General features: G+C 40.5%; 1 protein-coding gene across 2 annotated transcripts in view; it reads right to left on the bottom strand.

Annotated features, from left to right (window-relative positions):
• Positions 1-26607, bottom strand: part of slc14a2 (solute carrier family 14 member 2) — a 50593-nt gene extending 23986 nt beyond the window's left edge. The window contains exons 1-4 of one of the 2 annotated variants that reach the window (XM_072252451.1): positions 26528-26607; positions 22198-22345; positions 13002-13191; positions 11315-11443 (exon numbers count right to left, since the gene is read on the bottom strand). In XM_072252451.1, coding sequence (XP_072108552.1) covers positions 11315-11443; positions 13002-13191; positions 22198-22345; positions 26528-26566 — 506 coding nt within the window. In that variant the 5' untranslated portion in view covers positions 26567-26607. Of the gene's footprint in view, positions 1-11314; positions 11444-13001; positions 13192-22197; positions 22346-26527 lie in introns of those variants that run through there. The other variant, XM_072252452.1, reaches the window with a different exon arrangement.
• Positions 26608-27226: the final 619 nt, after the last annotated feature.

Here is a 27226-nt window from a genome sequence, read left to right as displayed (position 1 = left end):
CTTCTCAGTCCACTTCTGCATCCTATCAATGTCTCTCTGCAATCTTCGACAATCCTCTACACTATCTACAACACCACCAACCTTTGTGTCGTCTGCAAACTTGCCAACCCACCCTTCTACCCCCACATCCAGGTCGTTAATAAAAATCACGAAAAGTAGAGGGCACAGAACAGATCCTTGTGGGACACCACTAGTCACAATCCTCCAATCCGAATGTACTCCCTCCAGCACCACCCTCTGCCTTCTGCAGGCAAGCCAATTCTGAATCCACCTGGCCAAACTTCCCTGGATCCCATGCCTTCTAACTTTCTGAATAAGCCTACTGTGTGGAACCTTGTCAAATGCCTTACTAAAATCCATATAGATCACATCCACTGCACTACCGTCATCTATATGCCTGGTCACCTCCTCAAAGAACTCTATCAGGCTCGTTAGACACGATCTGCCCTTCACAAAGCCACGCTGACTGTCCCTGATCAGACCATGATTCTCTAAATGCCCAGAGATCCTATCTCTAAGAATCTTTTCCAACAGCCTTCCCACCACAGACGTAAGGCTCACTGGTCTATAATTACCCGAACTATCCCTACTACCTTTTTTGAACAAGGGGACAACATTCGCCTCCCTCCAATCCTCCGGTACCATTCCCGTGGACAACGAGGACATAAAGATCCTAGCCAGAGGCTCAGCAATCTCTTCTCTCAACTCGTGGAGCAGCCTGGGGAATATTCTGTCAGGCCCCAGGGACTTATCCGTCCTAATGTATTTTAACAACTCCAACACCACCTCTCCCTTAATATAACATGCTCCTGAACATCAACCTCACTCATATTGTCCTCACCATCATCAAGTTCCCTCTCATTGGTGAATACCGAAGAGAAGTATTCATTGAGGACCTCGCTCACTTCCACAGCCTCCAGGCACATCTTCCCACCTTTATCTCTAATCGGTCCTACCTTCACTCCTGTCTTCCTTTTTTTCTTCACATAATTGAAGAATGCCTTGGGGTTTTCCTTTACCCTACTCACCAAGGCCTTCTCATGCCCCCTTCTTGCTCTTCTCAGCCCCTTCTTAAGCTCCTTTCTTGCTTCCCTATATTCCTCAATAGACCCATCTGATCCTTGCTTCCTAAACCTCATGTATGCTGCCTTCTTCCACCTGACTAGATTTTCTACCTCGCTTGTCACCCATGGTTCCTTCACCCTACCATTCTTTATCTTCCTCACTGGGACAAATTTATCCCTAACATCCTGCAAGAGATCTCTAAACATCGACCACATGTCCATAGTACATTTCCCTACAAAAACATCATCCCAATTCACACCAGCAAGTTCTAGCCTTATAGCCTCATAATTTTCCCTTCCCCAATTAAAAATTTTTCTGTCCTCTCTGATTCTATCCTTTTCCATGATAATGCTAAAGGCCAGGGAGTGCTGGCGGTGGTCACTGTCCCTCAGATGCTCACCCATTGAGAGATCTGTGACCTGACCCAGTTCATTACCTAGTACTAGATCTAGTATGGCATTCCATTGCTTAGCCGTTGGATCAAATCACACATTTGACTGGATATCCACCTGTTTACTATTCTTCTGCACATTTCATTACTGAGGAGGTAACAGAGAACCTCCATGAGGAAACAAGATGTTGTTTCCGATATCATGAGCGTGACCTGATCAGTCACAAGGTTCAGGATCTGACACTGTATTGACTTCAATGGGAATGGTAAGACACAAAGGAAAAACACATTTCTTTTTTGAGAATAGTTTCTGTTAAGATTACACCTCAGGTCAAATTGAAGTGTTTTGAAAAGAATATTCTGACATGACTTTTTTTAAATTCAAAGGACAGCAGATGTTTTTTGCATGCTTGTAGTAAGTCAACTATTATGGATTTCAACCCCCAAAATACAATAGAATTCTCTTATACTTGCCATGTTAGTATTGCATCTCAAGTCATGAAGTAAATTGGGATTAGTTGAAAATATGAAAAAAGCCGAGTGATTAACTTTTAATAAACCGATTGGGGCAGATGGAGTACATTGAAGAATGGCCGATAAAAGGAAGGCTGTGGAAGGGTGAACTGTTGCTCTAAATAAGCTATGACTGACTAAGTACAAGGAAACCAGCAGGCGGTTAGAAAATAATGTATTCCAGTTTGATTAAAACTTGTGTGCATTATTAGTCAACTGGAGTGCCTGTAAAGTTCACTCAGAAAGGAAGCACTTCGAGCATACTTAACAAGAATAAAAGGAGTAACCTCAAGTCAACATTGGGATTATGATATACTGGTCATGCCTAACAAACTTATTGCTCAAGCATTCATTCTTCTGAAACATCTAGTTTGGCACTACACTATAAAGTATACAACTGCTATCTTGCTAATCTTAAGAAACACAATTCAGACAGTGGAAATATATATTTAATATTTTAGATTTCTGTTGTCTTTGTGATTTATTAACTTCGCTCTGGCTATCTTTGCAGGACTTTGTGGGCTGTGCAAGTGATTTATTCACAATGACATAATCATGCACGCCAAGAATTCATCCTTGTGAGCTGCCATATCTCTTGACCACAGACACAAGAGGTACTGCAGATGCTGGAAATCTAGAGCAATACACAAAATGTTTTGGAGGAGCTCAGCAGGTCAGGCAAGCATCTATGGATGGGAATAAACAGTTGATGTTTCGGGCTGAGACCCTTCATCTTGAACATTCTGGGCAGAATGAAAAAGAAAAGAGTGATGGAGTTTTGTACTGGCCCAGGTTGTGTGGTTATGATATCATAAACGCCCCACATTCAGTCTGGAACTGACAGTATGTACGTTGATTTCTCTATCTTCCAGTAATTTCTCCGCCCTTCTCATTCTCTCCTGTCCATTCCCCACTCTGGCTCCCCTCTTACCCCTTCTCTTCTCCTCACCTGCCTATCACCCTCTGGTGCCTCTCCTGCTTCCCTTTCTTCTATGGTTCGCTCTCCTCTCCTATCAGATTCCTCCTTCTTCAGCCCTTTACCTTTTCCACCTATCACCTCCCAGCTTCTCACTTCATTCTCCCTCGCCATACACCTACCTTCCCCCACACCTTCCAGCTTGTAATCCTTTTCCTCCCCGATCTTCTTATTCTGAATTCTTCCCCTTCCAGTCCTGATGAAGGGTCCTGACCTGAAACGTCGACTGTTTATTCCTCTCTGTAGATGCTGCCTGACCTGCTGAGTTCCTCCGGCATTTTGTTTATGTTACACTGGGTTATGATATTCTGTTCATTAGAGACCAGCTGCATGTTTATGCTTGCTTAAGTAATAATAGATCTCCAACAATTCATCTTGCAATGATAGAAACATTGCTTGTGCCATTAAAAGCAAAATAATTTAATCTATAATTATAGATAAATATAAAATATATTTATGTTTTCTTTCTATTTATGTTAGTTAATAATGTGTATATCTAACGTCTTAGTGTTTATAATTGTCTATGTTAGTAACCAAATTTATTTCACAATCTATAATGATAATGTAATCAATTGCATATAAATCTGCTTTGTTTGAAATAAAATTATCATCGTCAGACGAGCAGGGAATATAGTTGTCCTACTCACTTTATCAAAACCCTTCATAATTTTAGAACACTTTGCAAGATGCCTTTATTCTCTCTGTTCCAATAGAACAGAGGTCCCCAACCTTTTTTGCACTGCGGACCGGTTTAATATTGACAATATTCTTGCGGACCGGCCGACCGGGGCGGGGGGGGGGGGAGGGGGGTGGTGGTAGGGTTGCCAACGAACAAGAGTAGCAGTCAAATGCAGTTTACCCAAAAGACTACAATGACCATGAAGCCTTGCGCGGGCACCAATGCGCATGCGCGTCTTGCCCAGCTGATTCCTTCCCTCCCCCCTCCGCCAAGCAAATCCTTTTTGGTGATTCCGTTCGTGGGGGTGGGTGTTAATCACTACCGGAATGTAGGTGATAAGTGGGTAATACACTCAATTTTGTTTCTAAAAGGGTTTATCTAACGAATTTAATATTAAACACAGCGCATATTTTCCTCGCATGGATATAATGATAAGTCAATTATCAGGGGAGCTTGAAGTGTTGAACGAACTTCCAGAAGAAGTGACAGAAACAGGTTCGATATGATCATTTAAAGAAAAATTGGATAGATATATGGACAGGAAAGGAATGGAGGGTTATGGGCTGAGTGCAGGTCGGCGGGACTAGGTGAGAGTGGCGTTCGGCACGGACTAGAAGGGCCGAGATGGCCTGTTTCCGTGCTGTAATTGTTATATGGTTATATAGGTCACATAAGTCAACAGCATCATAACATTTCAAGTAATATTTGGATATTAAACGCACAGCACATATTTTCCCCGTATGAATATATAAAATCATTGCCAATATCGCTGAATCAGTGGGAGCCCTGGGCTTGTTTCCCTGCAACAACACAGTCCTATCGAGGGGTGATGGGAGACAGCGATACTCGAAGGGGGTTCCTGATGTCCAGTCTATTCCGCAGTTTAGTATTCATTGCAGAAAAATGTTGGAAATGAAAGCAACATTTTCAGTGCTTTCGTAGCTATCTCAGGATATTTAGCCTTGACTTTGATCCAAAATGCCGACAGAAATGTTATGTCAAACATACTTTTCAGCCCGTCATCATTTGCAAGCTGGAGGAGTTGATCGCGTTCCCGCCCTGACACGGATGACGCGCGGGTCATGACCTGGCGTGCATAATGGCTGATCAGTGGCTGTGACAGGGAATGAGGAAAGGTGCAGCTGACCAAATCATATCGCTTCCTCACGGCCCGGTAGCGCATGCTCTGCGGCCCGGTGGTTGGGGACCGCTGCTCACAACGTGCTCTTCAGTTTCCTCTTAAGACTATAGTTTTTTCAAGTTAATGAGGTAACTAATAAATAGATATTAAATACCTAGGTATAGATGTAGAGAAGAACAATCGTCAACAGGGCACATATGGCCTTTGGATGTTTGCCAGAAAATTACATCCTGCAGTAGAATACAATTCACCAGAAATCATTATTGTTCCCTTATGCCTGTCTCTACAGTTTCCAGGGCCTTGAAAAGGGTAAAGTTCCTAAGGTGAATGACACTCTAGTCAGGAGTGAGATTTCAGTCAAAGAAGTGAAGAAAAGGCAATTAATTTCTATACTTAAACAAATTGTTAGATTGATAGATTTTTAGATATGGAAGGAATATAGGGTTTTGGGACTAGTGCGAGCAAGTGGTGCTGAAGTAAAAGATTAGTCACTATTGAAAGATAGAGTAGGTGCAAGAGCACAAATGGCCTGCACCTCCTTCTATTTCTTATATAAACTGAATGCAGACTCCCATCATTTAAAGTAGCAAGGCAGGTTGACAAGGACAGAAATTGAAAATCAAGCACTGATGTTAATTCCAGAGGAGCAAAAATTCAAAAGCAGAGCATTTGTATTATTCAAATGTTGCTTTGTTCTTACAGCGTACTGCATGGATCTTTGGTTCCCATATTACAAAATGAAAGAGGGGCATTGGGGAAGGTGCAAAAACATTTATAATAGCCAGAAAACTGAATGATTATGTATGCCTGGAAAACCAAAACCAGCTGAAACACAAAGTCCAAAGGCAGTCTTTAAAATTATGAAAGAATCTGAGAGGGGAGCTATTTCCATATATGGGTGAGATCAAATCCAAATATCAGAATTATGAGTTAAGGTATGGGGAGGGGGCACTGCATGGGATCAAAATAAACTGCAGAAAGTTGTAAACTCAGTCAGCTCCATCATCCTTCCCCAGCTTCCAGGACATTTTCAAGGAGCGATGCCTCAAAGAAGTGCCACCCATCTTTAAGGACCCCATCACCCAGGTCATGCCCCCTTCTCATTGCTACCATCAGGGAGGAGGTACAGGAGCCTGAAGGCACATAATGATTCAGGAACAGCTTCTTCCTCTCCACTGTCAAATTTCTAAATGTACATAGAACTTCTTACTATAATTTACAGGTTTTATTATTCTGTATTGCAATGTACTGCTGCTGCATAACATCAAATTTTACAATGTATTCAATAATATTAAACCTGATTCTGATTCTGATAACTGTTAGAATATTCATCAAGTACAGGCAAAGTATTTTTACCATAAAAATGTGAAACACATGCCACATGGAGTAGTCAAGGCAAACAGCAAAATGCACTTGCAAAGGGGTGAGTGGGAAAGGAGTACAATGAAATGCTGACTGGAGACTCCACAGTGAGGGAGACAGATAGGAGATTATGTGGCTGCCGAAGGAATGCCAGGATGGTGTGTTGCTTCCTGGATTCCAGGATTAAGGATGTCTAAGTGGCTGCAGAAATTTCTTGAGGGGGAGGTTGAACAGCGAGAGGTTGTTGTGCATGTTGATACAAACAGTATAGGTAGAAGAAGGGATTAGGTCATAGATTTATAGAGACATCACAGAAACAGGCCCTACACAGGTGTGTGGCTAAAGAGATGGTATAGAGGGTAGGAGTTCAGGCCTCAGATCATTGGGATCTGTTCTGGGATTAAAAATAACCTGTACTAGAGGAATAAGTCACACTTGAACTAGAGAGGGACTGATATCTTTGCAAGGAAATTTGCTATTGGCACCAGGGAGGGCTTAAATTGGATTGGCAAGGGGAAGGACTCAAGAGAGTGAAGTCAGTGATGGTATATGTAGTATCAGAGTAGCCATATTTACAGTAAATGGGCAGAGTGGATCACTGTTTTAAACTGCACCTGTTTCAATGCATGTAGCTTAACAGGTGAAGCAGATGAGCTGAGGATGTGGATTGCCTCTGGGGACTTGGATATCGTGGCTATAACAGAAACATGGTGGAGAAAAGGGAGAGACTGGCAGCTGAATGCTCTTGCTGATGCTTTAAGCGTGAAGGAGGAACAAGTAAGAGAGGAGGGGTCATTGTCTTTTTGATAAGGGAGCACATAACAGCAATACTTGGACAGGATATTCTTGAAAGATCATCTAACAATGCCATTTAGATAGAACTTGGAAATAAGAAGGGAATGATCACCCTGGTAGGACTATATTATAGACACCTCTCCCGAATAGTTGGTGGGAACTTGGGGAGCAGATGTGTTGACTGAATGAACTTATTTGTGAGAATAGCAGAGTAGTGCTAGTGGGAAATTTCAGTTTTCCCAATATTGACTGGGCTTCCCAGAGTGCAAAGGGCCTGGATGGGGTAGGATTTGTGTGATGTGTGCTCACACGATATACAGAAAATCCTACTCAAGATGGAGTGATACTGGACCTCCACATAAGGGCTGAGGTGGCAGTGGGGAACATTTTTGGATCCAGTGACCATATTTATATTACTTTTAAAACAGTTATAGGAAATGATAGAATGGCTCCAGAGATTAAAATCTTAAAGTTGACCAGGGTTAACTTTAAGGTCACTAGGCAAGATCTACCTAGGTTCACCTGGCTTAACCTGGCTTACTCTATTTAAAGGCAAAGGAACAGCTGGATGAGAGGAGATCTTATTGAAACCTTTCAAATGTTGAAAGGCCTAGACAGAGTAGATGTGGAAAGGATATTTTCCATGGTGGGAGAGCCTAGGACAAGAGAGCACAGCCTCAGAATAGAGAGGTGTCCATTTAAAACAGAGATGCTGATAAATTTCTTTACCTGAAGGGTGGTGAATTTGTGGAATTTGTTACTACAGGCATCTGTGGAGACCAGGTCGTTGAGTGCATTTAAGGTGGAGATTGATAGGTTCTTGATTGAACACAGCTTCAAAGGTTATGGGGAGAAGGCCAGAGAGTGGGGCTGAGGAGAGGAGAAAAAGGGATCAGCCATGATTGACTGGTGGAGCGGACTCGATGGTCCAAATAGCCGAATTCTCCTCCTGTGTCTCATGGTCTTAAGAAGGCTAATAGAACAGGCCAGGGAACTAACAGGCTAACAGGCTGCTGAGTTTGACTTTGGTTGTAGGTAAGTTACTGGCTGGAATAATAAGGAACAAGATGTACCATCACTTGGATAGTCAAGGCTTGACAGGAGATGTCAGCATTGTTTTATATGTGAGTGTGGGGGGGCGTAGGTAGGATGGGGTCATGTCTGATAAATCTTTTGGAATTTCTCAAAGAGGTAACTAAGGTGATAGATGAATGTAAGGCATTTAATGTTTTCTATATGGACTTTAGTAAGGCTTTTGACAAGGTTCTGCACGGTAGGCTGATCTGGAAGGTTGGCTCATTTGGAATCCAGGAGAAGGTGACAAGGTGGATTCATAATTGACTTTATGGTAGGAAGCAGAGGGTGATGGATGAAGGTTGATTCTCTAACAGGAGGCCTGTAACCAGTGGGGGTATCCCAGTGGTCAGTGTTAGCCACACGGGATCTTTATTCCCTGGAGCACGGAAGAATGAGGTGTGACCTCATAGAAGTTTATAAAATCACGAGGGGTGTGGATAAGGTAGATGGTTGTAGTCTTTTCCCCAGGGCTGAGAATCCAGAACTAGAGACCACAGATACAAGATCAAAGGGGAGGGAATTAAAAGAAACCCGAGAGGTAACCTAACACAGCACACGGAATGGGTTGCCAGAGGAGGTGGTCGAGGTAGATACAATTGCAACATTTAAGAAGTATTTGGATGGGTACCTGGAGGAGAGGAGTTTGGGCTGAATATAGGCAACTGGGACTAGCAGGTGAATGATACAGTCATTGGGCCAAAGGTCCTATTTCCGTGCTGTATTCTATACAGTATTACTTTGATGAGATTGGCTGAAAATGTGTTGGACAACATAAACAGCACCTGTTCTGAGTTTGACGTAGTTCTGTGTAAAATTGATGGAGACATGGAGAATGGGGGTAAAGCAAAGACAAACTCCTACTCCCCTGTCACTAACCAATGAAAATTAGGCAATGGATTTTCAAATAAGCACTGGGAAACCGATGCTGGAAGTGCCAGAGGTAGTATATGCTTCATGCAAAATAAATGTCTTCCCATTGGCTCCGCCCATCTTCTTGGCTGTCTTAAAATTTTGTAATATAATAGTCTTGAGCACAACCCTTGCTTTTGTGATGCTGCTTCCTCACATGAGTGGACATACTGTATACCAATTTCTAAAAAACTGGGTAAGGGGCTCACCTAAGAGCTCCAACTGAACCATGCCTTTTGAAGACACGATAGACTGCAGATGTGGGAGCCACAGTCCACTGGTGGGGCTCAGCAGGTCAGACTCATGCAGAGTATCTTCCCTCTCTATGCAAACCCGATGCCAGATTTTGACCTGAAACGTTGACAATTCAGTTGTTGCTTATAATGATGAGTTCCCCAGCAAATTCTTTATTGAACCATGTTTTATGCTGCCTGATCAGCTGTAGGAAATATTGTAGGGTTGAAGGCACTTGGCTGGTTTGGCAAATGACAGAGCTATTGATATGAAACAGATCAGTCCCTGAGAGATCCAAAAATGTCACTTAATTCCAGTTATTCCGTGCTGTAAAGGAATCTTCCAAGCAATTTCTCCATTTTCTGGGACCACCACTGGACACTATTCGATGCAACTTCTGGGATGATATCCCATAAGTTTTCAGTATGATGGTATTTCTTGGAAAGTTTTAGCCACTGTTAAAAATGGTTATTACATTAAAAAGTTGAAGGACTGACATATTTTTGTTGTTAGGAACCCTTAAAACATTATGATTTAATCTGAGTGTTTGTTCTTTGGCTCTCACTTATCTATCAAGTGAGACATTGCAGTCATTTATTCATGTGGCAAAATAGTCCTGTCACGTCAAATAATAGTAAAGCCCTCTTGAATCATCACGTACCATTAATGGATTAAGCTAGAGTCAGAAAAGGAAAACAGAAGGCCACAAACAGAAAAATAAGTTTGATAAGGAACAGGTGGCTTCAGTGTATGGACCTCTCACAAATCACTGAACACACTAGGTCTCATACTCTGTGTTATTTATCTGAAAACATATCTCTCATCAATCTTGAATATTTTGGCATCAAATAAATCTCCTTCTGCATTGCTCATTAGTCTATGTATATTTTAAAATCATATGGGGTACCCAAGTGGAGAAATATGAAATTTAACTAATAAACTTGGAAAGAGTTCTTGAACATAGAGTCTAATAATGTCCTTTAGTCATTTTCAACTTCATTCACAGACTCTTACCTTCTTCTAAGTAGCAGGGCCTGTTTGTCTTAATGATATGTTTCATAGCTTAACCATATCACTCTTAGCTTTGACTCAGGAGGTGATGGCTTTGAGTTCAGTCCAGAGCCTTGAGCATAAGACGTAGGTTAATATTTCAGCGTTGTACAGGTAGTATGTTGAAGGTTTTGGATTTCAATTTACATTTTCAACCAACAACTTGTCTGTTCTCTTTGGTAGATATAAAATATCCTATTGCACTCCCAAGACATTCAATGATATTTTCCTGAGGCAGTTGTTACCTTATTTGATTCAGCTAAAAAAAAATTATCATCTTGAGTAGAAAGAGGTTTTAACAGGTTTCTGATGCTTCCAGCTCCCTCCTGTTTGACAGACAGCTAGAGTATGCCCCAGGGTGCTGAGAACATTCAGCCTTTTCTCATTGTTTAAATTTTGCATTCATGTTTCTTTAAAGGCACACACTCAGTGGCCACTTTATTAAGTATACCTGCTCTTAATGCAAATATCTGATCAATCAATCATATGCCAGCAACTCAATGCATAATAGCATGCAGACGTAGCCAAGAGGTACAGTTGTTGTTCAGACCAAACATCAGAATGGGGAAGAAATGCAATCTAAGTGATTTTGACCATGGAATGATTGTTGGTGCCAGATAGGGTGGTTTGAGTATCTCAGAAACTGGTGATCTTCTGGGATTTTCATGTGCACCGGTCTCTAGAATTTCCAGAGAATGGTGTGAAAGACAAAGAAAAATGCACTATGCAGTGAGCGGCAGTTCTGTGGGTGAAAACGCCTTGTAATGAGAGAGGACAAAGGAGAATGGCCAGACTCGTTCAAGTTGACAAGAAGGCGACAGTAACTCAAATAACCATGCATTACAACAGTTGATGTGCAGAAGAGCATCTTGGAACGCATAACACGCCAGACTTTGAAGTGGCCGGCTTACAGCAGCAGAAGACCATGAGCAGACACTCAGTGACCACTTTATTAGGTACAGGAGGTGGCAATTAAAGTGGCCACTGTATGTACAGTACATACAGTACTTCATATTAATGGATGGTATGCAAATTAAATTATTATATTTTCAAAAACCAGAGGTTTGAGTGTAGAATATGTGCATCAATGGTACTAAATTTTTAAAAAAATACTTCACATACCACATAATTGACATGAGAATCACAGGTAGAAGCAACCACCAGTACCAATCTCCTTTGTTGGAAAATACAGCCATCAGAATGCCAACCAGGTTTCCATTGTATCCATAAAGACCCGCTTCAACTGCAGATCTGAAACACAAACAACACAATGTATGTTCATAACCCCAAATTAACAAAAATAAGTTCTAGGAGAGAATGGTTTTGTTCAGTTTAGATGAAAAGCTTTTGGTCTGAACTGAAGGGCAGTTCAAGGGCAGAGGTAGAGCTACTGCTCAGAGTGCCAAAGACTTGGATTCAATCCCGACCTTGGATGCCAGCTATGTAGAGTTTGCACATTCCCCTTCTGACATGTGGGTTTCTCCTGGTTGGTCTGCTTTCCTCCCACATGCCAAAGATATGTGGATTGGTAAATTAGAAAGGCCATAATAAATAGCCTTTAATGTGCAGCTAACTCTTAGGATCTACAGGAAATGAGTAAGAATGTTGGGGGAATACAAAATTGGCATTAGTGTATGACACAAATACAAGAGAATCTGCAGATGCTGGAAATCAACACATAAAATGCCGGAGAAACTCAGCAAGTCAGGCAACTTCTATGGAAAGGAATAAACAGTTGATGTTTCAGTCCAAGACTCTTCATCAGGCTTAATATAAGATTAGTGTAAATAGGTGCTGACAGTTGACACAGACTTGGTGGGTTGAAGGGTTTGTTTCTGTGTTGTATCCCTATGTATTTCACCCTGCACAGTGTTCTAATTCTTTTGATCTGCGCGGTTCCTTCTGAGGGTGAGGTGGCAGCCTTGAAGATGGATGTTAAGAGTGTATGAACGCACCATTAGGTGTATATTAAGCTTGCTTCTACTGTACTCTCTTTATTGTTTTATTATTCAGTGGACTATTTGCATATTTTATTGCATTTATGAGACTGCAGGCAACAACTTTGCAGTATAATGAAGATTTGTTTTACTGGAAGAATATGATCTTTAACCTAAGATGTTCAGAAAATTTGTAAAAATTTTTTTCCAAAATCTGTCTTTGCTTCAATATTCCCTTTTTTCTCCATTCTTCCTACTTTCTAAGTTAAATAATTTCAAGTAAAAAAAAAATGGATAGTTAGAGGCTTTTTCCTAGGGCTGAAATGGCTAGCACCAGAGAGCATAGTTTTAAGGTGCTTGGAAGGGGATACAGAGGAGATGTCAGGGGTAAGGTTTTTACACAGAGAGTGGTGAGTGCATGGAATGGGCTGCCGGCAGCAGTGGTGGAGGCGGAACGTATGAGAAAAATGAGGAAGATAGTAGTAATTCCAGGCAAGTGCTTCGAGAGGTCTGTTGGTAGAATAGATGGTAAAAGAAATTCAATACATCAATTTGTAAGGCAAATGTGAAGTAGAAAGTAATTGCAATATGTTGTTCATGAACTTCCTCAATAAAGGTCAAGGGAGTGAAAGAAATTAGTTGATGGAAATATTTAAGCCATCTGTTAAGGCTTTGTGGTCAAATGTATCATCTAACAAATCTATAAACTATAATTTCAGAAATCAGGATAGATTTTCCAATGAAGGCACATGTTCATGCTAATAACTGTCTCACACTTTAAACCTCCCATACATAAATATAGATCACAAGCATTAAAACACTTCAAAGTCTTAAAATTAAGGAGCAAACGTATATTAGCACAATACATTTACCTGTTCTGACTGAGCAAAACCGCTGCCAGAGTTGAGAACACAGTGCCCACAATGCTATTCAGTGCCCACCACGGATTATGCAAAATTAAAGCGGCCAAGATAATAATCCCACTTAATGAATTGTTGACAAACATCACCTGAGCAATTCCACGCAAGTTCCAGTCAATGAAACGAAGCAGAATGTTTTGTTCTGTAATGTTTTTAGAAAAAGATTTTAGAACATCCATTTTGTACACATGACATTCACTTAATGCATCCAAGTTACTTCCAGAGTAAAGTTAAACTGCAAGTTGAAATGAACATGCTTGATAACGTTTGAATCTTAAAACTACTGGTCTGCACAAGGTATAACTTCATTGCCCAAAATGCTTTGAATGAGCCGTGCAATACTTAGCAGAATATGGGCAGAATCAGAATCAGAATCAGGTTTATTATCACCGGCATGTGTCATGAAATTTGTTAACTTAGTAACGGCAGTACAATTCAATACATGATAACATAGAAAGAAAACAAATGAACAAGTAGATTAATTACAGTAAGTATATATATCACTGAGTTGGTGCCGTCAGGCTTCTGTATCTCCTTCCTGACGGTAACAGTGAGAAGAGGGCATGTCCTGAGTGATGGGGGTCCTTAATAATGGACGCCGCCTTTCTGAGGCACCGCTTCAACTGAGATTGAAGTGTCACAGTTTTTCCTACATTACACAGTCGCAGGATCACAAGGACTCGGCCCTTGCTAATACCCTCCAGGAGATCAGCTGCAGAACAAGAGGAGGGCAAGAGGAGAAAGGAGCAATATGGCCCCAGAGCTCTCTGTAGTAGTAATGAACGTAGCACTAAACCATCATTCAGCAAATCTATTCTGTTCATAAATCTATAGTTGCTATTTGATCCTTTCTCTGTTGCTGACCATCACAGTTCCCAAAATTCCGAAATAAATAAATTCAAAACAAGTGTATACATCAAGCCATCAGATGCAGACATCAACCAGTTACCACCGAACATTCTCCTGATGTGTTTGGGCCTTTGCATGCCCTGGAACTCTAGATTCCCGATGAAGGGTCTTGGCCCGAAACATTGACTGTATATCCATTGATGCTGCCTGACTTGCTGAGCTCCTCCAGCACATTGTGTGTATTGCTCTAGATTTTCAGCATCTGCAGTACCTCTTGTGTCCTGGAACACCAATATATAACTGCAGCATGGCTTTCAGGTGAGATGGCCGACAGTAAGGGTCATGGCGTTGGCAATGATTGTGATGCTACTTTAAAAGGACAAAATGCACATTGGTCCCTACAATGCCCGATAGTTATATTTTCTATCTTTACAGCCAACTAAGTTTGAGGAGGCAGTGAGGAAATAACATTTGGCTATCTCAGTTTTTTTTTGTGTGGGTGGGACTTCATTCTGATTCATTCTTTCTAACGGCTCCTGGAATTTCTTGCTGGGATGATCAGTTCAAGGCAAGTTTAAGTTTAAGGTGGAGGTCAGACTGAGCAGATGGTGCATCTGAGATCTGCACCAGGGAAGCCAAATGGATTGGATGCCGACTTTGTGCAAAACCTCCATTCAGATTGCATACATGACCCGGGGCTTCCACTGTCCCAGCTGTTTTAATTCACTCGCCCATTCATTCAGCTCGCCCTCTCCTTGGCTTCCTTTGCTTTCCGCAGCAAGTTCAACAGCTTGTGAAAAAGCAGCTTATTTCTCAACTTGACACACGATCGCCCCAAGTCAGCACAAAACTTGACAATGTCATGTAATGATTCAGCCACTTCCAGTTATACCTCCTCTGAAGTCACCTTTTGTTTCTTTACTTCCACCATTACACCCACTTTTGGCTTGCAAAATCATCCTTATTGTCATCTAATCTTACCCGCATTCCTTAATATTACAGACTCTCCTTTTGTTCTTTCTCCATTCAGTCTTTCTCTGCATTTAAATTTACTTATTTAAAACACAGGAGATTCTGCAGATGCTGGAGATCCAGAGCCACACATACAAAATGCTGGAGTTCAATGCGGAAACATCGACTCTTTATTTCTTTCATGAGCTGCTGAGTTTCTGCAGCATTTTGTGTGCGTTATTTATTTACTTATCTATTATTTTTTCCTGTTCTGCTGAAAAGCTATGGACCTAAAGTGTTAACTCTCTTTGTGTACAAATTCTGCTTATCAGCTGAGCAATGTGAGCATTTTCTGTTTTGTGTCAAATCTGCAACATTTGCAACATTTTGCATCATCTGCAACTTTTTTAGTTCGCCGTGTATAACGTTTTTACTGTGCATTCTGGGTTCTGTTCATTAATTGGTGTGTAAGATGACCCAGGTGTATTTTCCCCCCTTAACAGTGTTCTTTAGATGCCTTTCCCTGAAGGCACGAAATTGGGTATAGTGAACAAAGGTTTCCTGATGAACAGTCATTGATCTGAAACATTCGCTCTGTTGCTCTATCCATGCATGCTGTCTGATTGGCTGTGCATTTCTCTGCTATGGTTCTTGTGTCTTCCTATTGTTAAAGGAAATCTGGAGCAGTAAAACTACATGGACATTATAATACAGAAGAGGGCCATTTTTCACATTTGTCTTGATTATTATCTTTCAAACAAATATGAACCTAATCCAATATGCCCTGAACATTTCAATAATCCTGCAAATATTTTCTTACAATGCATCTATGGACTTGGGTTCTTATTTAGCTATTGTCTTTTGGGAGAAATTGTGCAGCAACCTAACAGTCCACAATTAAAATAGACGTGCAAAAGATTAATCTCTCATTTGCCCTGATGCTTTACAAACTTTTATTTCATTGGTAGATTTGGCTTTGAACCCATGTTAAAGCATGATGTTAATGTATCTCAATAATTACCCATGGAGTATGTTGAAAAAGAATTAGGGATCATGTATTTTTCATACATACATAGAACACCGAATAATAGAGGGTGAAAAGTTGAAATATTTAAGGGGAGTCTGAAGGAGAACTTCTTCCTTCAGAGGGTGGTGTGAGTGTGAAACTAGCAGAGTGAGTGGTAGATGTCAATTAAATTGCAACATTTAAGAAAAGTTTGAATAGGCACATGGATGGAAGGGATATGAGGGGCTATGGTCCAGGTGCAGGTAGATGGGACTAGGCAGAAAAGTGGGTCAGCATGGACTAAATGGGCCAAATGGCTTCCTTATGTGCTGTACTGCTCTATTACTCTACAGCAGTGGTCGCCAACCTTTTTAAGCCCAAGATCTCCTACCTTGGCCTTAGTGAAAGGCAAGATCTACCTACTAAATCGTTTAGAGAAAAAACAACCCAGATTGTACTTCCAACTTGAGGCCTTTTATTTGGGCTAATTGTTTTTGAATTACATAAAGGGTTTTTGTCAAACTTTCAAATTAATTCAACCAAGAAAACACTGTAACTAGAATATCAAACAGGCCATAGCTGTTTTTCTTTAAGAATATTACAATACTTCATACCTTTTGTAGTAACTTCTACCTTGAAAAAGGACCACCCGACAACTTCATATCCAAAGAAACAACCTTATCTGGGACGGCAAAACCAATGCGGCAGAGGGGCTTATACACACATGCACAGAGAAGACTGGAAGTAAAACCCTGCAACCCTGGAAACAACCTCTGTTTACAAACAGCTTTCCGTAGTGGGAGTATTGCTATATTATCATTATCCTAATTGCTATTAACTTATCTTTATAATGCTTACATTAAAACACTTCTCCCTCTTCAAATTCCAACATTCCCCAAATGTAAAAGAACTGGGAAACAAAAAACAGTAGTGTCATTAGCTTGCGTACCCCTGAAACTTATACTAGTGTCTCAGTAACAGTTTACCAATACAAAACACCTGAAAAACGTGGCAGATTCAACATTCAGTCTAACAAAGGAAACTGTCCATTCAAATATTCAATCTGTCAGGAGGTTTGCGAGGGCGCTGTGTTGCAATGGTTTGTTGACTTGCTGCCTGAGATAAAGAAACGAGGAGCACGAAGAACTGTCAGATGATGCGTGGCTACTGGATTTAGGGTTTCTGATAGACCTAATGGCTAAATTAATTGCACTTAACAACGAGCTCATGGGAAAAGACCGACACCTGCCCCACATGATAAACGCAGTAAATGCGCTTAAGGCCAAGCTCGGTGTTTGGATTTCAAATTTAAAGAACGGGCGGCTGACACACTTTCCCAACTTGGAGAAACTGTTATAGGCCATCAAGGAAAAGAAAATGCTTTTCGCCCTTAGCAGTACTGAGCCTACCTAGACAAACTGGCAATAGAGTTCGATTGGCATTTTGGGGAGTTAAACGTCATGAAAGATATTGCTACATTTATTTCAAACCTATTTCTGTTGATCGATATTGAACAGATACCAGCCAAATTCCAGCAAGTATTTGGTGTGCCAAGTGATATTGAAATGGAAATAATTGATTTGCAAAATGACATCGAGCTTAAAGCAAGATCAGGGGACGGTGACTTTTGGGGGCTACTTCGGGTCAACTTATCTGTGTGAAATTGTATTTTCACAGATGAAAATTATTATATCTAAGTACAGGAGCTGTCTTACTGACAGACTCCTCATTGACTGTCTCAGACTGGCTATCTGTAGTTATGAGTCAAATTTCAGGGAACAAGCAGAAAGTATTCAGCCCCAGTCATCACACTGAGTGCAACAGTCAGTTTTTATTTATTTATTTTTCGTGTTGAAATGAAATTAAATAATGAAACTTAGAATTAAAGGTGTTGTAATGTGAGCATTATAAAGATAAGTTAATAGCAATTAGGATAATGGTAATATAGCAATAGTCCTGCTACAGAAAGCTGTTTGTAAACAGAGGTTGTTTCCGGGGCTGCAGGGTTTTACTTCCGGTCTTTTCTGCGCATGTGTGTATAATCCCCTCCACCACATTGGTTTTGCCGTCCCAGGTAAAGTTGTATCTTTGGACATGAAGTTATCAAGTGGTCCTCTTTCGAAGTAGAAGTTACTACATATGACTAACATATGCACCCTAGGGGTAAAATTTGCTTTTGCGTCAAAAGGTTTATCAGGCATAATGTATTTGTGTATTTATTTTTCATTTTTTTCAGGATCTACTGGGAAAGTATCAAAGATCGACCGGTCGATCGCATTCGACCGGTTGGCGACCACTACTCTACAGCATAAGGACAGGCCCTACAGTCCATGACATCTGTGCTGATTCGGATGCCAGTTTAAGCTGCACATCTGCCTGTACATGTTCCAACTCCCCCTATTTGCTATCTGTTCATGTGTCAGTCTAATTTTGCTATTGCATATCTGACTATCACCACCCCCCAACCCTCCGGCAGTGCACCTACCAATATCTGTGTAAAAAATCTTGCCTTGTAAATCTCCTTAAACTTTCCTCTTACCTCTCGTATTTGGCATTGCCACTCAGTGAAAAATTTAATCCAAGTAAATTTCTGATTTAAGCAAAATACAGTAAACCTTAATTTCCGAGCAACCACTGAAAATTCTATTTTTATTTGTGGAGTCTTTGTTGTTTGTAATCTAATTATTGTTGAAAACTGAAAAAAAAAATTCCTTTCTGTATTCCCTTTCTGTATTTCTCTTTCAATCCTATCTTGCTTCTTAGTGAATTTTGCTTCCTTTTGACAATTTTACAATTAATTAAATATTCTAATTTATATTTCCTGGTTTAGAGTCTTCATGGCTAATTGGTTTAAATGCCTTTATCATTGTTTACTTGTTCCTACACACCACAAATACCCTGTGGAGCATGGCAGACTGAATATTATCTGCAGGAATGATAAAAAACCATTCAAATGCCTGCCAAAGGTTAGCAGGCAGCACTAAATGTACTGGACTGCAAGTCCCATGATCTTGCACCTGACTGCTTGAAGCACCAGTATCTTCCAAAGCTATTTAACAATGATAATTTTATAGTCTGCTCTAAATCTTTGATACTTAAGCTTAAATCCATGGCCTCTGACTTTGGGAATTTTAATTTGTGAGCTATCTCTAACCATTTTGCCCCTTGTCCTTCTAATTTTAAATATCTCCATGAGGTGTACTCTTTATTTTGCCTCAAAATCCTCCTTGGACAGCATTCACTATCTACTAGGTACTGTTTAACTAATGTTTTATAATGTTACTATAAATGTGCTGTATTTTATATTTACTGATGTTAGAATCCTCCCGCCACTTTTTTTGCCCTGTTCACCTTCTTCTCAATTCCCACTTGAAATTTCTCACAATTATTTACTTTGTTCGGCTGAAGGGTCTCGGCCTGAAACGTCGACTGTACTTTTTCCCATAGATACTGCCTGGCCTGCTGAGTTCCTCCAGCATTTTGTGTGTGTTGCTTGGATTTCCAGCATCTGCAGATTTTCTCTTTTTTGCTAGTTTTGCTACAGTTTACAAAGAAATGGAATCAGGGTTGCAAAAGACTTCGGCTAATAGGAGCGACTAGTGTTACAAAGTGCAAGATAGGATTAGTGTAAATATAAGCTATGTGGTCAGATATGAAGATGAGCAGTGATCAGTGTGTGAAGAATAATGATGGCTTATTTGTTTAGGATTTTATCTGCATATTGCATACATTTTTAGTGTAGCATAATGCCATGTTCAATATTCAATAAACTGGTTAAACATATTGGAAAGTACAGATTTACCATTTTGTGAGTTTAAAGTAAGATTGACTCACAGTGACCTGGCATTATGCCTGTACTTAGGGAACACTGTTTAGCAGCAGGAAGAAATCTCACCCACCACTTGCATTACTTAAGAAGATTATCAATTATCTGTAAGCATGTTGGTGACTCATTTGAAAGTAAACTGTGGAAGTTTACCGGGTATTGATATTTGATTAGCATGGGAGCGTTGGCGGCCATTCGTGTGACTAACGAAGCTCACAGGTTAATCAAATTGAGAACATTGCGAACAAAGAAAGTGAACAAAGGCAGCTTTCTTAAAGGAGCAGGAGGAGAGGAAGTGGTTTTCTTAGCAAGAGATCTTATCCTTGAAGAGCCTTTGGCCCGCAGTTTAGCTATGTCCACCTGACGAGGGGATAATGCATAAGGAGATTATTTCTTGAAGTGCCAAGCACAGTGATCTGTCAACTTTGCCGTTCAACCACAACTATTCCTACAGTAACATTTTGCAGTTTCACCTATATTGATGTATATGGGAGATGGAGTAATAGTGTCTTAGCCTGTCCTTACTATTTCCTATTTGCCTGCATTTGACTCATATCCTTAGTTTAATCATTTCCTGTCCAAATATCTTTAAAATATTGTTATTGTACCTGCCTTAGCTACTTTCTCCGGCAGCTAGACCCACATATTCACCACTCCCTGCATGAAAAAGTTACCTCTCAGATCCCTTTTAAATTTTTACCATCTCACATTAAATTTATGCCCTCTACTTTTTGATTTCTTATCCCTGGGGTAAAGACAGTGTGCATTCACACTACCTACAGTATAGTCCTCATGATTTTATGCACTGCTAGAAGATCACTCTTTAATCTCCTACCCTCCAAGGAATAAAGTCCTAATCTCTCCCTACAACTTAGGCCCTCGAGTCTTGGCATCGTTCTTGTAAATCTTCTTTGTACTGTTTCCAGCTTAATGATATATTTCCTATAACTGTAGATGATATTCCAGGTGCAGCCTCACCAACATCTTACACAAGATAATAGAAGCCTGATATTCAAGGAGAGCTGAATTCCTCTCTCCAGTTGGAGAATGTGTACACGTGGATACTCAGGGGTTCTGGGCTTACCAATGGCGCGAAGGGCCATTCATTGTATCCAAGTTACCTTGATATTGTACCTTCCTCAACCACTTACTCTGGCAGCTAGTTTCACATCTTCACCACCCTCTGCATGGAAAGGAAGTCATAACCAGAAACGTTGACTGTACCTCTTCCTATAGATGCTGCCTGGCCTGCTGCGTTCACCAGCAATTTTTACGTGTCTTGCTTGAAATTCCAGCATCTGCAGATTTCCTTGTGTCAGAGATTCCTGCTGGTTTACAGAATTTGCCTGATAACAAGGAAATCAGCACTTTCTTGGTATCAGGTAAATTCTGTAAACTAGCAGGGAATACTTGATACTAAGGAAATCAGCATGCATTCATTCTGCAACAATCTCTTCTTTCACAAGACTATTGTACCAGACTAAAAGGTGGTGAATTTGGGATCAGGGTCATTCCACCAAACACTTTGTTCCTGACATCATTTTCAAAGAGCATGTGCAAATGGAGAGCACAATTTAACAGAAACACTCTGTCCACATGAACATCATAGCCTGGAACACTGTGGTATATATTGCTTCATAATTCAGATAGAATATAAACATTTGTCATTATCTCATACATAATATACAACTTGGCAAACAATGTAGGTACACACAGAAATTATGAGCTTTTTTAAATGGCAAAGGATTGGGAAATGTTGGTATAATGTTTTATTTTTAAAGGGACCTGCATGTCCTTGTTCAGATGTCACTGAAAACTATTACGTAGGTGCAGTTGACAATTAGAGAATCAAATGGAACAGTAGCCCTTTTTTACTGGAGAGTTTGAGTATAAATATAAAAATGTTTTACTACAACTGTATTGGTCTGTGGTTAGACTATATCTGGATTACGGGACACAATCTTGGACCCAAATAAGTATGTACTTACCATGCAAGGAGTGCAGTGAAGATTCACCAGACTGCAATAGTTTGATCGGTCTGCTATATCTAGAAAGACTGTGCAGGGTAGGCCTCTGTTCTAGAAGACTGAATTAGATCAAATTGGAATCTATTGGGTAGATATGGGAAGGAAGCTCACCATTGCTAAGGAACTAGAACCAGCGAGCACAGTCTTAACTTACAGTAAGTGGTGGGTCATTATAATTGAAATGAAGACATTTTTTCCACTCAGGAGGAGGTGAATCTTTGGGATTCTCTATTCCAAAGGACTGGGGAGTTTTGGCATTTATTGCATTCAAAACTGGTATCAATAGATTTCTGGATACTAGGGGAATTGAGGACTACGGCAACAGTGCAGGAGAAAGGAGTAGATATAGAAGATAAGCCAATTTTGTTGAATGGCAGAGCAGGTTCTGTTAGTATTCAGTCTCTCACCTTATATATGTATACATTTTGCATACTTCCTTATTTTTACTCAAATTAATAAAGATAAAAGATCAACACAACAGCTTCTTACCTTTAAGCCAATTGCCAAAATTGTTAATCTTATTAGGGAGGTCTACAAAATCTTCACAATTGCAATTGAAAGACTCAACCTCTTTGATAGCTGTATTCTGTTCTTTAGGTTCTGGTTGAATTTGGTGCAGGAATGTATTTGACTCCACCTAAAATTCACGATCATTCACAGAATTTCCATAAAAAAAAGCTCTTTAAAGTTAAGGACAGACTTAACAAAGTTAAGTTAAGAACAAATGGCAATAACAATATAGCATTTACTGCAAAGCTTAGAAACTTAAGATGTGCCTCGTAAATAACACGGTACCAAAAGAGCCTAGAACCCATTTATAACATAGGTAAGAACTTTAATAACAGCTTGTAACCAAGAGTACTACTTCACATAGGTACATTTATTTTCATAAGGCATATTTACTTTTAATAGATTCAGTTTCAAGATTTTATTGTTGCTTTGTGATCACATCCCTCAATTCAGTTCATATAAACCAAAACCCCCTACTGAGAAAATCAGATATTTGCATGGAAGTGCACTGAAACATGAACTTAATATAACTGAAGCTGCAGTTTGATATTTCAACTGTTGAATAAATTTAAGTGAAAATGAAACATTAGAGATACAGTAATTTATAATACACAATAAATAGCAGCGGCTCTGATGTTCAGAGGGATCTTGTGGCTTCATGAAATTGGCAACTCAATTGACTAGGGTAATTATCAAGGTGCATAGCATACTTGGCTACATTGTTTAGGACACTGAGTATAACTATGTGGAAGCTCATGTTGCATCTGCATAAAACTTTGGTTAGGCTGCATTTGAGGGACTGTGCAGTTCTGGTTTCCACACTGCAGGAAGATTGTGGAGAAGCTGCAGCAGAGGTTCACCAGTTTACTTCCTAGAATAGAGGTAATGATCTCTAAGGAGAGGTTTGACAAAATTGGATTGTTTTGCTTGGAGTGGCAGAAGCTGAAGGTCAAGTTGACAGCAGCATATAAAATTATGAGCAGTGTAGATAGGGTACATACAGAATATTTCTGGTGGTCAAACACAACAGGGCATAGATTTAGGGAGGGAGAAGGAAAGTTTAAAGGGGACTGGCAAGCAAGTTTGTTTTACAAAGACTGACAGGTGCCAAGAAAGCTCTGCCAAGGGAGGTAGTAGAAGCAGATACAAGAGAAATGTTTAAAAGGCATTTAGTCAGACACTTGAAGCGGCAGGGTATAGAGAGATACATGGCATGGGTAGCCAGATGGGATTAGTTTAACCTGGCATCATGGTTGGCACGGATATCCAGAACCTTAGGGCCTAATCTCATGTCGTACTGTTCTATGCTCTGTGTAAAGTTCAGAATTTAGAGATGTTATAACATAAAATAAGATGATATAGAATTTATTTTCAAAGGAAGTGTTGGGGATATAGGATTTGAAAATTTTAATTTTTGGCTTTATTGCACAGCTTTGATGCCACTCCTGGTGCTTTGTGCTCTTTCACTATGTTTTTTTTAATCTTTATTAACATTTTCTTCACCCAGCTGTTCAAATTGATCCAAATTGTGGATCTTTGCCACTTTTTATGTAAGTCTATAGACCTATTATTTACATTTGGGCAATTGTGTGGGATGCAGACCAGTCACATGACAAATTCCATCCAACCTAAGTGTTGTTGTTGAGACAAGCATTTTAATATGCTGTGATGTGCTAAGACCATACACCAGGAGCAGAATTAGGCTATTTGGCTCATCGAGTCTGCCCCACCATTCAATCATGGCTGATCCTTTTTTTTTCCTCAACCCCATTTCGCAGTCTTCTCCCCGTAACCTTTGATGCAATGTCCAATCAAGAACCTATCAATCTCTGCCTTAAATACACCCAATGACCTGGCGTCCACAGCTGCCTGTGGTAACAAATTCCACAAATTCACCACCCTCTGGCGAAAGAAATTTCATCGCATCTCTGTTTTGAATGGACATCCCTCTATCCTGAGGCTGTGTCCTAGACTCCCCCACCATGGGAAATATCCTTTCCCCATCTACTCTGCCTAGGCCTTTCAATACTCGAAAGGTTTCAATGAGATCCACCCTCATCCTTCTAAATAACAACGAGTACAGACCCAGAGCCATCAAGTGTTCCATATTTCCTGGAAATCTGATGCTGAATTAAAATTTAGCTAATTTGAGTCATTCACTCTTCGAAATCAGACTATTTTTAATTTTAGTGTGAATTATTCAAACTTTAACTTAATACTTTTCCCCAAACTTCATATTTTTCATAAAATGAATGGTGTGTTTGTCAATTTGTCCTATAATTCTTTTTTTTAACAATGAATACATAAAACGACTGAATAGTTTTTGGTGAGATATTTCTGTTAGTGCAGTGTATGCTGGTAATGTAAATACAACCACAGAAAAATTAGGATGGATGTTTTCATAGTTTATTGTTAAATTGACACTATTGCAATGACACGTATAATGAATTTAAAAGGCAAGGTATTTGTTTAGAAATTAAAGGAAAACTGAAATATGTACATAAACGGTATACAGTCTTTGGAATATCTTCCTTTATGAGTAGAGGAAGTTTGAAAAATACCCTCTTGTAAAAGTTTGAAAGTACAGATAGGGCATTGTCCTTCTCAGACAAATGAGTCAAGCTTCAGAAACAGGTGTCTTGGCAATGTACCATGAACACGCATCACATTTTGGGCGATACAGTAGCGTAGCGGTTAGCGTAACGTTATGCCAGCAGTAGTGGTGCATGCGAGCTCGATTTCAAAGTTGATAGGTACATAGATAGTAGGGGTATGGGGGGTTATGGTCCCGGTGCAGGTCGATGGGAGCAGCCAGTTTAAATAGTTCGGCATGGACTAGATGAGCCGAAAGTCCTGTTTCTGTGCTGTACTTTTCAATGCCTCGAGGAGTTCGTGATAGTGGTTCTGTCGCCGCCGCTGTGGGTGATGAATTTGTTCGTTCTCCCTGAGACCGGTGCTCCGGTTTCCTCCCGCATTCCAGAGATGTACGGGTGAGGGGTAGTACACTGGGGGCATGCGACACCTGCGGACTGCGCCCCCCAGCACATGTTACATGTGGAGAGTGTTGCTCGCAAACGCCGCATGTTATTGTGTGTTCCGATGTTTGAACGTACATGTGACAAATAAAGCAAATCTTTATATCTCTAATCGATAAGCTCATGTAAACCGTTTATAAACTGCCACGATCACATCTCTTATTTGGCAGCAGGATAAGTGAACAAGAGAATGGTCACCGTATATTACTAAAGCATTGCAGCTGAGCCTGACTGTCTTACAGAACACTCCGTTTCAGCTGGCATATGCACGGTAATTTTCAGCTTTCTATTTGGATACCTCTGGCCTCATAATCACCCCAGATTTCCACTTGCCCCTCACTGACAACTTAGTATTCAGCTGCCTTGTTGAGTTCTGAAATTCTCTGTCTTCTGCTCTACTCTGTGCTAATCCTTTGGGCGCTATAAAACTCTTTGACAAGGCGTTCGGTCACTTCTCCCAATGCTGTACTTCTCTTCCATGTCGCGATCTGAAATTGCTGTATGATATAACTCCTTTGTGAAGTTGTTCTAATCGATGTTAAAGATGCCGAATGCATTGAAGTCGCATTTGGTTGCTACATTCCCCCATCCCCCCATGGCACATAGCTGCACAATGATCCAGCACTTGCTCCCAGTGTGGATTGGTCGGACAGTGAGTGAAATCAAATCAGGAAACCCAATAGCTGTAGCTGTCAAGAGAAAGCATAGTAAATCTGGCAGGTATCACAGTGCGAAGCAACTTCCTGAACCCCATCTATCTCTGACCTACTAACACCTGGCTCCCATGTCTGTGTCACAACTTCACAAGGCAAATCTACTTTTACTTGCGCCCTAGTGCCTCCATGCCCCCTATCCTGACTAACGCTTGTTTCCTTTTTCTCCTCGGTCACAATGATAGTCCACTATTCCTTGAATCCCATGAGCACCATGCAATATATCTGAGCAATTCATTTTTTTTTAATCCAACTGGACATCATAGATCGTATTCTTCTTTCTTTATTGCTTCGTGGTGTGCATTGAGGAATTGCAGGCAGGGTGCACACTCACTCCGCACATTCGCTGTCCCTTTAGATCTGGCGCCGCTGCACAGAAGCCGCTCATTTGCATCCTGACAGAGTGGGAGACAGTCACACACGGAAGAAAGCAGGCAGCGAAAAGGGAAGCGTCATTGTGGTCAATTGAGTTCTTAATTCAAAATAGACCAGAAACATAACCTAAATACAGCGCATTTACATCATAAAATTTACAGAATGCAGACATTAAGCGCCAAATACCTGGACCAGCCCGGCGTCACTTTTGTCCCGCCTGATCATGCTGGAAGCGTACTGATGGAGTTGCTACTATGACAGCTGGGTGTGAAATTTGTCACTAGCCGGAGCTAAATGCTAAAGTTTTGCTGGAGCATTCCCATTTGATTAACGTGAAACGGCGACAGCCCACATGACTCTGCATAAAGCCAATTGTGAAACAGTTTAAACTCGGACAGCGAAAGGGAACAAAGCTGAGAGGTGGCGGAAATTTTCAATCGGTGTTCGTGTAAGAGAGCGACATACGCACTCAGCAGGTGTGCTGCTATTGTGACATTTTGGAAATGCAGACGAAGGGGGTATGGTGAAATCACACGGAAAGGTTGTTTCCCCTACCTGAAAAATCGACGTGGAATTGATAGTGGAAAATAAAACTTAATTTAAAAATTTAGACAATGTATTATTGTAATTGGCATGTCGGGCTTGTACAGTTATCGTGGTAAACATTTAACCTCCAACCAACAGTCGGGCTTAATTTATGAAAGCCACCTCTTATAAAACTAAAGTTGGTACTTAGCTGTTAAAGACCTCAGTGCTGCACACAAAGGGAGCAAAGCGTGCACTTTTAGTCAGATTCATATTTTAATTACTTCACACAATTTTTGCCTCTCCCTGGACTTTATCTCAGTTTTACACATAGACCCGAATCCATGTGTTTGAGGAATC

Source organism: Mobula birostris, chromosome 3 (genome assembly GCF_030028105.1).
Source record: "Mobula birostris isolate sMobBir1 chromosome 3, sMobBir1.hap1, whole genome shotgun sequence".
Classification (NCBI taxonomy): domain Eukaryota; kingdom Metazoa; phylum Chordata; class Chondrichthyes; order Myliobatiformes; family Myliobatidae; genus Mobula; species Mobula birostris.
The sequence above is the reverse complement of the archived record's forward strand: the minus strand, read 5'-3'. Positions and strand labels throughout refer to the sequence as shown.